Source organism: Heptranchias perlo, chromosome 33 (genome assembly GCF_035084215.1).
Source record: "Heptranchias perlo isolate sHepPer1 chromosome 33, sHepPer1.hap1, whole genome shotgun sequence".
Classification (NCBI taxonomy): domain Eukaryota; kingdom Metazoa; phylum Chordata; class Chondrichthyes; order Hexanchiformes; family Hexanchidae; genus Heptranchias; species Heptranchias perlo.
In genome coordinates, this window is record NC_090357.1 from 26,864,842 (window position 1) to 26,879,090 (window position 14,249).

Below are 14,249 nucleotides of genomic sequence, written 5' to 3' on the forward strand. Positions count from 1 at the left end.
ATCTCAGTCCTGAAAGCTCCAATTGGCCCCCAGCATCCACTTTTGGGGAGAGAATTCCAGATTTCCACGACCTTTTGTGTAAAACTATGTCCCCTCGTTCTTGATTCCCCACCAGAGGAAATAATTTCTGTGTACCCTATCAAATCCTTTTAACATTTTAAATAAATCAATCAGATCATCCCTCAATCTTCTACGCTCAAGGGAATACAAGTTTATACAACCTTTCCTCATAATTTAACCCTCTAAGCTTCGGTATCATCCTGGTGAATCTGCACTGCACCCCCTCCAAGGCCAATATATCCTTTCTGAGGTTCGGTGCCCAGAACTGATCGCAGTGCCCCAGATGGGGCCTGACCAAGGCCCTGCACAACTGAAGCATAACTCCCTCCCCTTTGGATTCCAGCCTCCTTAAGATAAAGGCCAACATTCCATTAGCCTTTTTGATTGCTTTTTGTACCTGTCAACCAGCTCGGAGTGATTTGTGTATTTGGACTCCTCCGCAATTTCTAGTTTCTCACCATTTAGAAAATATTACGATTTATCTTTCTTAGGTCCCGGGTGGATGACCTCACACTCGCCCACCCTGAACTCCATTTTGCCATAGTTTTGCCCACTCTTTTAATCTGTGAGGTGGGTTTTCTTTACCTCTTTAACAAAGGAAGCTCCCGTTCCACTCAAGACACTTACTTCTCTGGGAGCGCGAGCAGCAGATGACCGTGATGGTTGCCAAGACGACAACGAATGCCACTCCAGCCCCAACTGCCACGCCAATGACCACAGCCAGCGAGAGCGCCTCTGTGGAAAACAAGCAGAGGCTTTGTCAGGACCAGCAGAGTGAGGGTGACCAACACCTGTTGAAACATTGACTCGCTGCCGGGTGTGAAAGTTCAGTCAGCGCAGCCTTCGGGCATCACAGCCGAGCGTATTCCACTGAAGGGCTGACTTTACGAATGTGGGCCTAGAAATTGGGCCATGTGGTGCCCGTTTTTTCAGGCGCTATGTGGCCTACTAAGGCTACAAAATGGCGGGCAGGAAGCACGCGCACACTTCCGGCCACGAGTGCGCCGAGTGCCATATTGGATAAGGACAAACAAGAGGCATCCTTTACCCATGCCTGCAGCAGGCATGAGGCGTCCTTCACACTTCCTCGGGTCTTCACTGGCGGGCTGCTGCTTCGCCCAATGACTGGGGAGTCTCGGATCTCACCATTCTGGCGCAGGGTACTTACCCTTTGACCCCCCCCCCCCCCCCCATTCCCGACCCCGAGCGCCCAAAAGTGGGCACTTCTGAATTTCCAGGCCATGGGCTCCAGCCAAGAGCCGTGCCCAGCTGGAACTTACACCAGGATATCACGGACCTGCTTGCAGCGATTTTCCAAATGGATGGGAAATCACGGGGCGGTTCCAGGGACTTCACTCCTGGTGGGAAAACGCTTCCCACGGAAGCCCAACATTCCTAAAATCGACTCTTAACGACAGGCTTCTAGAAACCGATGGAGCAAAGGATACAATGAGAAGATCAAAGAAAATAAAAAGAGGGCAGATAAAGAGGCAGCAAAAAAGGTTTGCAGAAATCTTGCAAAATAAATTCATCTGGCGTGACCCTAGATAGTGGGAGTCGGGAGCCTATTCAACTGTGGCAGGCATCACAGCCGAATCTGATCATGTCATCCACTTTCCAGCTTGGGGGGGGGGGGTCACTGGATACCAATCAGAGGTGGGACCCCAGGCTCTTTAGCCCAGGGATGGCAAGGTCACTCATGGTGTCCAAGGCTGAGATAACGTGACTCGTTACGGTCCAGACATCTAAACTGGGATCTTCTCGGTCTCTGCAGCTCAGTACCAAATCACGTGGCACATTATCCACTGGACCAAGACTGGGGCTCAGTAAGTTCAGGGGCTGGGAAAGCGGGACGGGTTCCCAATTCACACCAGCGGCAAACTCGAGCTTAGAGGAACAGCTGTACTGCAGGGGCACTCCCAAACCAATCGTCTCTGAATGAGACTGCCAATTTAAGGACAGCATGGCACTGTTAGGCCCTGAGACCTTCACGTCTAAAATGGATTTGAACCCAGGTCCATGAGGGAAAAGATCAGTGTCTAACCCATTGCCGAGGCTACAGATACTCAGCATCTGGGAAGCATTGATACGCATAAATGAGACACAACCGCGAGCTACAAGTCAGATAAATATCAGTTATCTGGGCACAAAAATGATTACAGTTAAAATAAATTGACTGATAGGATTGAATGCAATTGTTTTGGGGCGGAAGGCTTTGTGATATTCAATTTCTGTTCACAAATATATTCACTTACTGCCTATTCACTGAAGCTGATTGGACTGTAAAAACTGACTGCGAATGACGGTGACAACAAGTGTAACGTGCATTTAAATGGTGGTCCCCACAAATGGAACGTTCCAGCACATTATACTGGGCGGGGGGGGGGGGGGGGGCGGTGGTTGCGGAGAGGCAGTCATTGAGCAAAAAGGAATTGGAGGAGAGGGGGATTCTGGAGGCACGGTCAAAGAGATGGGATTTGGGAATTTTTTTGAAGGTAAAAAGAGAGGTGGTGAGGTGATATTGACTTGGAGGGGACATGGATGGAATGGCCTCAAGGGTTGGCCTCCAATGGGTTGTGGAACAAGAAGTGATCCAAAGTTAGAGGAAAAGAGGGTAAGGTGAGGGGGAAGGTACCGCTGAGGAGAATTACCCAAATGGAGTGGGACGAGGCACCTGAATATGAGGAGGGCCAGCTTGAAACCATGCCCTGGGGCACAGGGTGCTTTTGGAGTTGGTTGAGGATGGGGTGATGGGTGTATGGGCACAGAGGTTTGGATGGACTGAAGCCCGTGTTGGGTGGAAGGATGGAGGCCAGCGAGGAAAGCATTCGAGAAATTGTCCCTCAAGGCCATGAAGACGTGGACGAGGGTTTCAGCCGGGATGGGGAGAGCCAATGTTCCACAGGTGGGGTTCCAATGGATTGGAGGTCGAGTCGAAAACTCAACTCAGGGTCAAACACAAGAGGCAGGTTACAAATCATTGGGTTTAATCTGAGTGAGTAATCCAAGAGTGTATTGGAGTTAGATCCAGACTCATGTAGGTGATGGGCAGGGGTGAACGGGATGGCACCAGTTTTGCTAATGTTGAGCTGTAGGAGGTCACAATTAATGTTGGATTTTGGAGTTGGACAGTACAGTAACAGCCCTGGAGAGGTGGAGTTGGGTATCAATGGTATGCACGTGGAAACTGGCCCCCAGGCTTGTCGATGAAACTCTTGAGGGGGAGCATGATGAAGAGGAGAGAGCAAAGGGCCCTGGGCCTATCAGAGATGATCAGATGGGTACGAGAGCAGAAACGGTTTGAGATGCAGTGACTATAGTGGGACAGACAGTCTGTCTGCCCATCTCTGCTCTCGTACCCACACAGGATCAGTGCCATAGAGGTGGATGGTGGAGAAGAGATGATGGAGAAGAGATGGTGGAGAAGTACAGAGCGGTCAAAAGTGTTGAAGGTAGCAGAGAGGTTGAGGAGGATGAGAAGGACTGGTGACTTTGGCCAGGGAGATCCTGGTGCTGTGGGCTAGTCAGAGGCTGGATTGGAGGGATGTGAACAGGAGTGATGAGTGATTAGTTGGGTAGGTAGTCTGATTTCAAGGCCGTGGAGAAAAAGAGCAGGTTAGAGAGGCGGTAGAGGGGCCTAGTGTGGACATTTTAAGGGAGTAATAATAGGAGTGAGAAGAATGACTAAACAAAGAGCGAGATTGACAGTGCCTATGAGCAATGAGTTGGGTGATTAGGAGTTGGGTTAAAGAACCAGGTGATGGACTTCATCGAAGGAATAAGTATGATAAAGGCTGGAGGAACTTGGAACAAAACTGCAGAGTTGTATGGAATTGGGTGCTGGATTAGAAAGAGTGGAAGAGTGGGGAGAGAAGGGTGGGGAGAGAAAAGTGGGGAGAGACGGGTGGGGAGAGAAGGGTGGGGAGAGAAGGGTGGGGAGAGAAGGGTGGGGAGAGAAGGGTGGAGAGAGAAGGGTGGGGAGAGAAGGGTGGGGAGAGAAGGGTGGGGAGAGAAAAGTGGGGAGAGACGGGTGGGGAGAGAAGGGTGGGGAGAGAAGGGTGGGGAGAAAAGGGTGGGGAGAGAAGGGTGGGGAGAAAAGGGTGGGGAGAAAAGGGTGGGGAGAGAAGGGTGGGGAGAGAAGGGTGGGGAGAGAAGGGTGGGGAGAGAAGGGTGGGGAGAGAAGGGTGGGGAGAGAAGAGTGGGGAGAGAAAAGTGGGGAGAGACGGGTGGGGAGAGAAGGGTTGGGGAAAGCAGAAGGATGGCCTTCAATTTGGAAACAAAGAAATCCACGATCTCCTGACATCTAGAGTCAGAAGCAAGGCTGGAGAGTGCAGAGGAGAGTTGTCAGAGGAGTTGAAAGGGGTTTAGAGTTGTCCTCACGCTCAGGGATCATCATACAGTCACAGAAGGATCTGTCTGTGGAGAGGGAGTGGCAGTAGTGCACGAGGTGGCCATGAAGGACATCTAGCCCAATCGTACGTCATGTATGCTCTGGTCTTTGATTGACTCGAAGAGGTGCCTGTTGTTCCAGGGGGATGGGAGACCATCAGGTAACTGGTGGAGATCCAGGATATCTAAGATGGAAGCAAGGTCATTATTGAACTGATGTTAGTGTGGGTTGTGGACTGAAGAAAAGGCAGTTGGGAATTACTGGTAATAGAGTTAGGGGATAGTTCCAGGGTCAGAAGAAGGTGAAAAGGGAAGAAGTAGGCACAGGAATGGCTGTAGGGAAAGAGATGAAGAAATTATTGCAGTTGGCCCTATTGGAGATAGCAATCTTGGAGATGGAGAGACCATCGCCATTAATTGGGAGATTCTCCCAATTGTCCACCATAGCTTCAGCAGAAGATTTGTGAAATATGGCCGTTTCTCTGTGGATCTTCTGCCAAAGTTACGGCGGACAGTTGGGAAAATCCCCGTGGAAATTCAACCCCGGGTGATCCCAAATGTGGGTGGGATATTATAAGTGGAGGGTTTGTTTAAGGGAGGAAAGGAGGGCAGGTAGTATGGAAGAATTCAGACGTAGGTTGAAGGCACTGAGGGCAGAAGCTAATTGCCTTCCTGTGGGCCCCACCTTGTTCTTTCAAGCGAATGATTTCCGTGTCGGAGCCAAAGCTGTTCCAGGCCGTACAGTTGTAAATTGTCTGGAAGTCCGCACGCACGATATTACTGATGGTCAACGTGGAGATCACACCTTCCTCCATGCTCACCGTCTCCACCGTGTAACGTCCTGAGGTCCCTGATTCCAGAACGTTCTCCTTCCATGACCAGGCCTGGGTGTATCCAGTAGAGGAAAAGGACAGATTATCAACTGCTTTCGGAGAACATCAGGCATGTCAGCAGTGACAGAACGTTCCAGAGTTTCACAAGTGTGAAGGAGCCGTGACTGTACCTCAATGGCTGTGAAACACTTTGGAACGTCCTTAGGTTGTGAAAGGCACTATATAAATGCAGGCTCCTTCTTTCTTAATTTGCAACTCTGGAGCTCAAACATGGGTAGGGATTCTCCCTGGTGAACACTGGGAGCACGCTATCGGGAGATTAAATCCCGTGCACCAGGAGTGCCCAAGTGGAAAACCCTGCCTGTGGTAACCTTAAACACTAACTCATAGAATCATAGGGACATAGTCTCAGGATAAGGGCTCGGCCATTTAAGACTGAGATGAGGAGGAATTTCTTCACTCAGAGGGTTGTAAATCTTTGGAATTCTCTACCCCAGAGAGCTGTGGATGATCAGTCGTTGAGTATATTCAAGACTGGGATCGATGGATTTTTGGACACTAAGGGAATCAAGGGATATGGGGATCGGGCGGGAAAGTGGAGCTGAGGTAGAAGATCAGCCACGATCTGATTGAATGGCGGAGCAGGCTCGAGGGGCAGAATGGCCTACTCCTGCTCCTATTTCTTATGTTCTTATAGAACGATACAGCACAGACGGAGGCCATTCAGCCCATCATGCCTGTGCCGGCTCTTTGAAAGAGCTATCCAATTAGTCCCACTCCCCGGCTCTTTCCCCATAGCCTTGTAACTTTTTCCTTTTCAAGTATTTATTCAATTCCCATTTGAAAGTTATTATTGAATCTGCTTCCACCACCCTTTCAGGCAGTGCATTCCAGATCAGAACAACTCGCTGCGTTAAAAAAAAATCTCCTCATCTCCCGCCTTGCCTTTTTTGCTCATCTGAGATATTTTTCCTGATTAAGAAATACATTTTGAATGACCCCTTTCCTCCCTATTGGTAAACGTACCAGATTATCTGGTGAGTTTCCCGATCAACAATTGGGCTCGTGTCCCCAGGGTACAGAGGGGGAAATCAGAAAACCATCCCGGATTGCTTCCTGGATTGTCGCTATCCAATGACCCCTGCTGGGAAGCGCATGGGTGGACATCAGGCTGGGCGGCCATGCACCCCCCCCCCCCCCCCTTGGTTGAATAGCCTACATACATTCCATCGAAAACCTCAGGCTAGTGGATGTGCAATTTGCTGATATGAGCTCCCAGCAGGAGATGGTGAGGAGGGGGGAGATGGTGATGTGAAGACTCTCTGCCTCAGTCTCGAAGCCTGACCATAATGAATGGTGGGAGCGACGAGGGGTCAGTGGATGTCCAGGGTCCATGGGACCGTTAGCCAGCAACAGCGGAGAGGCAGGGAACCTGGATGGTCAGAGGGGGAATACTAAATAAAAGCTTTTCCACATTGTTTGTTGTCTGCATGTGACTTAGAATCTCACCCAAGCCCCACGGCAGGTGGTGATACCGAACGGGACAATTTATGGAGCACCCCTGTCTGATTTACTGAGCCCGCTGAGAGCCCATAATCGGGGAATGGTGGACGCGCTCCCCTTGATTTCCCAGGCACGCACCTGGTGTGAGAGGGGGTGTGGTAGTACCCCTCCTACCCACTGCCGGAGAGGGGGCGAAAATCAACAAGGAAAAGAGGAGGAATCGGGGGGAGGGGGGGAAAATGAAATGTTAAAGAGCATAAAAACGTAACTGAGAACATTGAGGAAGCCCAGAGTGAACCCAGAGCCTGGAGTGAGTATAGAGTGAGCCCAGAGTCCAAAGTGAACTCAGAGTGAACCCAGAGCCTGGAGTGAACCCAGAGTGAACCCAGAGCCCGGAGTGAACCCAGAGCCCGGAGAGAACCCAGAGTGAACCCAGAGCCCAGAGTGAACCCAGAGCCCGGAGTGAGTATAGAGTGAGCCTGGAGTCCAATGTGAACTCAGAGTGAACCCAGAGCCTGGAGTGAACCCAGAGTGAACCCAGAGCCCGGAGAGAACCCAGAGTGAACCCAGAGCCCAGAGTGAACCCAGAGCCCAGAGTGAGTATAGAGTGAGCTTGGAGTCCAATGTGAACCCAGAGCCTGGAGTGAACCCAGAGCCTGGAGTGAACCCAGAGTGAACCCAAAGCCTGGAGTGAGTATAGAGTGAGCCCGGAGTCCAAAGTGAACCCAGAGTGAATGAGAGCCTGGAGTGAACCCAGAGTGAACACAGAACCCAGAGTGAACCCAGAGTGAGTACAGAGTGAGCTGAGGACATTGAATCACAAAAGGAGCCTCACCCATAATTCTGGGCAATCTCTCACCAGCCACGTCCACATCCTGATCAAACCGTGGGGCCTGAAAACTGCCGATATAAACACCCCCCCGTTGCACAGCATCAGGGGAGATCCTCCTGCTATGTGAAGGTATGAGAGAAAACGTCTTCATTTCGACTTTCCACAGTGCTTCCCTCTGTTTGCTGCATTTCCCTGAGCCGTTTCAATTAAAGTGACAATTTAATAATCGCGGGTAGTAATCACACACACTAATGGCGTTGTGTGTGGTTTGGGAGCGGGGAGCGGTCCCTCGTTCTCAGCCCCTCAAACTAATTAACGGAACTCTGAAGCCAGCGGAGTGAATTCGAAACCTGCAGCAGACGTTTGCGGGACTGTGTACCGACCATTAATATTTACAAAATGATTCATTTTTGTATCAGCTGGTCCATAAAGGCTTCTCACTGCAATAAAAAAGACATTAGCCTGGGAACTAATTAGAAGTCGAGCATCTGTACAGCTGTGACATGTTGGTGGGCAATCCACAAGTCTAATCACACTTTGTACAGGCTGCACCAGATGTTCCTGACTGACATTCCTGCAGTGGGCTGTACATCGAGCAATGGTTAGCTCCTTGGCCCTGCACCGCTGCCTTGCTGGGGAGGCTTGAGCAGTCGGGAAGGGGGTTAATGGCATTCCGCTGATAGGCTTTGGGATGAGAGCTGGAAAGGAAAACCCAACAACAACCTGCATTTATATAGCACCTTTATTGTAGTAAAACGTCCCAAGACGTTATCAAACAAAATTTGACACCGAGCCACGTAAGGAGATATTAGGACAGGTGACCAGAGGTAGGTTTTAAGGAGCGTCTTAAAGGAGGAGAGAGAGAGGACGAGACGTTCAGGGAGGAAATTCCAGATCTTGGAGCCTGGACAACTGAAGGCACGGCCGCCAACGGTGGATGGAAATCAGGGATGCGCAAGAGGCCAGAATTGGAGGAGCGCAGAGGTCTCGGAGGGTTGTAAGGCTGGAGAAGGCAACCCTTTCCTGAAAATTCCCCAAACTTTCCGCGAACAAGATGGCCCGGTGCTCCGATCTGTTCATCTTTCTTCTCCCCATCTCTCCCGAAGGCGCCCGCGCTCTCTCTCTCTCGCCGGGGTACCATCCCGCAGGTTCTGGTAACTTCCCACCCTCCCCCAACCCCGAGCTCACCCTGCCCCGACGCTAACCCGCGAGGTTGATTTTACAAATGCCGCTCCCAGTTATGTGGAGAGACTGGAGAAGCTGGGATTGTTCTCCTCAGAGCAGAGAAGGTTAAGGGGAGATTTGATAGAGGTGTTCAAAATCATGGAAGGTTTTGATAGAGTAAATAAGGAGGAACTATTTCCGCTGGTGGGTGGGTTGGTAACCAGAGGGCACAGAATTAAGATAATTGGCAAAAGAACCAGGGGGGAGATGAGGAGGATTTTTTTTAACGCAGCGAGTTGTTATGATCTAGAATGCACTGCCTGAAAGGGCGGTGGAAGCAGATTCAATAGTAACTTTCAAAAGGGAATTAGATAAATAGGGGAAAATTTTACAGGGCTATGGGGAAAGAGCATGGTGGCTGGGACTAATTGGATAGATCTTTCAAAGAGCTGGCACAGGCATGATGGGCCGATCGGCCTGCTCCTATGCTATATGTTTCTATGATTCTAGCCTTCAGCCCCACTGGCAGCCCGTATCAGGAAACCTGCCCACGACTTTCTGGCGATCAGTTTTAATGACTACCGTTTGTGTGGAGCCAGCAAGGTCCAGGAGGTAGAAGGACTCGTGTAAAGGAAGCCAGGCTTTGCCAGCAGCCGGGAGACAAGCAGTGAATGGGACGGAGGTGTAGCCTCCCTGGGGTTCGTGTCCGAACAATCTGCTGAAAGGAGGCAAGTTCTGCAGACTCCTGAATATCACTGGTTTTAAGTCGCTCCTCTGCGTTTTCTTTGAAAATAAATACAGAGAAACTATTTCCTCCGGGGGGGAAATCCAGAATAAGGGGGCATTTTTTCGCACAAAAGGGTAGTGGAAATCTGGAACACTCTCCCCCAAAAGGTTGTGGATGCTGGGGAACAATTGCAATTTTCAGGACTGAGATTACTAGATTTTTGTTGGGCAAAGGCATCAGGGATATGGAGCTAAGGCAGGTAGATGGAGTTGAGGTACAGATCAGCCATGATCTAATTTAATGGCGGAGCAGGCTTGAGGGGCTGAATGGCCTCCTCATGTTTTTTTTATTCGTTCATGGGATGTGGGTGTCGCTGGCGAGGCCAGCGTTTATTGCCCATCCCTAATTGCCCTTGAGAAGGTGGTGGTGAGCCGCCTTCTTCAACCGCTGCAGTCCGTGTGGTGAAGGTTCTCCCACAGTGCTGTTAGGAAGGGAGTTCCAGGATTTTGACCCAGCGACGATGAAGGAACGGCGATATATTTCCAAGTCGGGATGGTGTGTGACTTGGAGGGGAACGTGAAGGTGGTGTTGTTCCCATGTGCCTGCTGCTCTTGTCCTTCTAGGTGGTAGAGGTCGCGGGTTTGGGAGGTGCTGTCGAACAAGCCTTGGCGAGTTGCTGCAGTGCATCCTGTGGATGGTACACACTGCAGCCACGGTGCTCCGGTGGTGAAGGGAGTGAATGTTTAGGGTGGTGGATGGGGTGCTAATCATAGGAAATAGGGTGGCTGCTTTGTCCTGGATGGTGTCGAGCTTCTTGAGTGTTGTTGGAGATGCACTCATCCAGGCAAGTGGAGAGTATTCCATCACACTCCTGACTTGTGCCTTGTAGATGGTGGAAAGGCTTTGGGGAGTCAGGAGGTGAGTCACTCGCCGCAGAATACCCAGCCTCTGACCTGCTCTTGTAGCCACAGTATTTATATGGCTGGTCCAGTTAAGTTTCTGGTTCTGATGTCTTTCTTAATAAATCATCAAGCATTAGTTATGCACCTTGCCTGTTGACAGACTGTTTGAATATGGGGATATCCCAGCCAATCACACTCTCCAAGGTTAGCCAGGTTAATACTTTAAGTGCAGTCAGGACCCCCAGAGAGTAGAGGGGACACAGTCTCCAGAAAGCAGGGGAGGCGTGGGCTAGAAACGGGAAAGCACGATCTACATGTGCAGGCAGTGGAATGACTCCATGAATTGAAATTCACTTGTTTGTTGCTCCCCCAGTGACTCAGTCTGATGGAAACCCCAACACTCCCCCCCCAGATATTATTGGATTGTGATCAGGATCAGGAGCCATGGCTAATGTTCCCTAGCCCTCAACTCTGAGGCTAATTACAGCGGCCCAGTTTCGATCAGCTCCCTCAGCACAGACCAGGGATCAAACCTGGGACCCTTCATTGTCAATAGAGTTCAGATCCTCACTTGACAGAATCATTGAGACATTGGAGGTATTATTTAATACGGCCACTTTAATTGATATAACAGGGCGATAATGAGAGGAATAGGATGGTCATTTTGCCTGTGAGAAGCATTAGGGCGGTCATTTTGTCTAGGAGGGGAAAGAGGGCGGCCATTTTGTCTAGGAGGGGAAATAGGGTGGTCATTTTGTCTAGGAGGGGAAATAGGGTGGTCATTTTGTCTAGGAGGGGAAATAAGGTGGTCATTTTGTCTAGGAGGGGAAATAGGGTGGTCATTTTGTCTAGGAGGGGAAATAGGGTGGTCATTTTGTCTAGGAGGGGAAATAAGGTGGTCATATAAGGTGGTCATTTTGTCTAGGAGGGCAAATAAGGTGGCCATTTTGTCTAGGAGGGGAAATAGGGTGGTCATTTTGTCTAGGAGGGGAAATAGGGTGGTCATTTTGTCTAGGAGGGGAAATAGGGTGGTCATTTTGTCTAGGAGAGGAGTTGTCTGAATCGCTGAGTCACTCACTATTCGGTCAGGGGGAGGCGTACTGCGGATGAAACACTTGATCTGCCCCTTCTTGCCCTGCAGGGCGTGCTGCATCTGCGTGCTGGAGATGATGGGAGGTCCTGAAATCAAAAAAAAAACAAATCACACACACACAATTCATCAAACAACTTTATTAAATTAGAATGTTCATCCACCACATCCCCCCGTGTAATACACAAGCTCCAAATGAACAAGCAGCATCAGGGCACACTCTGCGCATAATTACACTGAATATAATTGCTGTTTATTAGTGGTCTAATTAAAATAAATTTGCATTTTAATGAATATTTTAAAGGGTAATTGCACACACAATGTGTAACGAACAAACACCCAGAAAACCTCAAAAGTGCCGAGTATCTTTTTTTCTCCCAGCGCTAATTTCAGCGAGCAAAAATCGTGCCGATTGGTTGAGAAGGAGCGAGGGAACAATAGTGAAAAGTGACAAAAAGGGACAAGAGTGCACAGGAAGTGTGATGTGATTGTGAGAGACCAGGTGAACTGTCCCACATTCCCTCACGTACTCTGGTGATGCTGTTCGTGTTCTCCAGGAATGTCATTATTTTTCTCCGGCTTTAATTTAAAAGCAATTTTTGCTTTCTCCACAGAATTTGAACTGTGCAACTTTATTTATTTTTTCTCCTTGCTCAAGGAGACTGTCTGACCTCGGAGGACACCGATTGCTTAAACCCCCTTTTTGTTTGAAAGTGGTTCGACACTTGGCTGGTGATTCTGCAAATGAAAGGACGGAAAGCACTTTTGGGAACTGCATCGGCGAGAAGCTGCAGGATGTGTGCTGAAATCAGCAATATCACCTTTCATTACCTCACAGCCACCGGCTCCAATCGAGCAACTCCGTTCCTGTTCAATGAAACGAGCCTTAGAACACAACATTCTGCTCATCTGATCAAAGCTCCAAAACTGTGAACAGCAATGTACTTTCATTTACAGAGGTATATGTGTGTGTGTGTGTGTGTGTGTGAGTGAGTGTTTGTGCAGGCTTACTTAGTCACATGTGTCTATTGTCAATTTTGTTACTAAGTAAACCTGCACATATACCCGTTCCCATGTCTATGTATATGTGTGAGTGTAATTAAGTATATTTGTGTGTGTCCATAAGAGTGTCTGTAAGTGTGCATGCATTTATATGTGTGGGTGTATGTGGATGTGTGTATTTGTGTGCACTTGTGTATGTGTCTTTATGTGCGCGTGTACGTGTGTCTTTATGTGCGCGTGTATGTGTGTCTTTATGTGCGCGTGTATGTGTGTCTTTATGTGCGCGTGTACGTGTGTCTTTATGTGCGCGTGTATGTGTGTCTTTATGTGCACGTGTATGTGTGTCTTTATGTGCGCGTGTACGTGTGTCTTTATGTGCGCGTGTATGTGTGTCTTTATGTGCGCGTGTACGTGTGTCTTTATGTGCGCGTGTACGTGTGTCTTTATGTGCGTGTGTACGTGTGTCTTTATGTGTGTGTCTTTATGTGCGTGTGTACGTGTGTCTTTATGTGTGTGTCTTTATGTGCGTGTGTACGTGTGTCTTTATGTGCGTGTGTACGTGTGTCTTTATGTGCGTGTGTACGTGTGTCTTTATGTGCGTGTGTACGTGTGTCTTTATGTGCGTGTGTACGTGTGTCTTTATGTGCGTGTGTACGTGTGTTTTTATGTGCGTGTGTACGTGTGTCTTTGTGCTTGTGAAAGTGTGTCTTTTTGTTTGTGTCTTTACGTGCGTGTGAACGTGTGTCTTTGTGCGTGCGTGTGCATGTGCGTGTATGTGCGTGCATGTGCGTACATGTGCGTGCGTGCATGTGCGTGTGTGCATGTGCGTGTGTGCATGTGCGTGTGTGCGTACATGTCTTTATGCGCGTGTGTCTTTATGCGCGCGTGCACGTGTGTCTTTATGCGCGTGTGTGTAATCACAGGGTCACCCAATATATTACAGATTTTCGGGATGGGAAGGGGGGAGTATTTTACCATTGACTGTCAGGCTGACCTCCCTCTCCCCGGCACCAACTCGGGGCACGACCGCCCTGCACACATACTTCCCAGCATCCTCCTGGGCGACGGCCTTTAGAGTCATGCTGTTGTCATTGCTGAGAACCTAAAGGAAGCAGGAGGGAGGAGAGGTCAGAGTTAAAAAAAAACAGGAGTGTTACAGAGAACGCACCACGTTACAGGACAGTGTGAAACACCAGCGGTAACTCTCCATCGCCCCCTCAGCGATGGGTTGAGGCCGAGAGCTGTGTGTAAAGTTCAAACTGAAAATGCTGGAAAGCATCTGAAAGAAACAAGACAGGTCGTGACCCTTCACTGGCCTCAGATGCCGACGGATTCATTGTCCATTTTCCACCAATTCTGTTTTTTATGCAGAATTCCAGAACTGACAGTTTTTCTTGCTAATTCCCGTGTGGCTGCGGAGGGGCCGTGCTGCAACACCATCCCTCGCCACTCTGTGGCGCTGTTGGCTCAAGTTTCAATCCGTCAGCGACAATCGAATCTGATGCGAAAGGACAAGTAAATCTCGGCATTCAGAGAGCCCCAAAGTCACGATGCTTGGGGGGCTGGGGAGAGGGGGGATTATGGAAACCCCTCCCACGGCGGAGTTAATCTTTATATAGGGAGAGGTCACACAGGCTGAGATCCCTGGGTTTGTGGGAGCGAAGGGAGCAGGAATTTGGAGCAGAGCCTGGTTCTGTTTGGGGTTGCCAACCCTCCAGGATTGACCTGGAGTCTCCAGGAATTGAGG

At 49.6% G+C, this 14,249-nt stretch overlaps 1 protein-coding gene across 1 annotated transcript in view; it reads right to left on the reverse strand.

Annotated features, from left to right (window-relative positions):
* The window catches only part of kirrel3a (kirre like nephrin family adhesion molecule 3a), a 441,035-nt gene that overhangs the window by 29,545 nt on the left and 397,241 nt on the right, over positions 1-14,249 (reverse strand). The window contains exons 8-11 of the mRNA XM_067970790.1: positions 13,478-13,604; positions 11,489-11,589; positions 5,135-5,333; positions 688-795 (exon numbers count right to left, since the gene is read on the reverse strand). Of these exons, the coding sequence (XP_067826891.1) occupies positions 688-795; positions 5,135-5,333; positions 11,489-11,589; positions 13,478-13,604 (535 nt within the window). The remainder of the gene's footprint in view (positions 1-687; positions 796-5,134; positions 5,334-11,488; positions 11,590-13,477; positions 13,605-14,249) is intronic.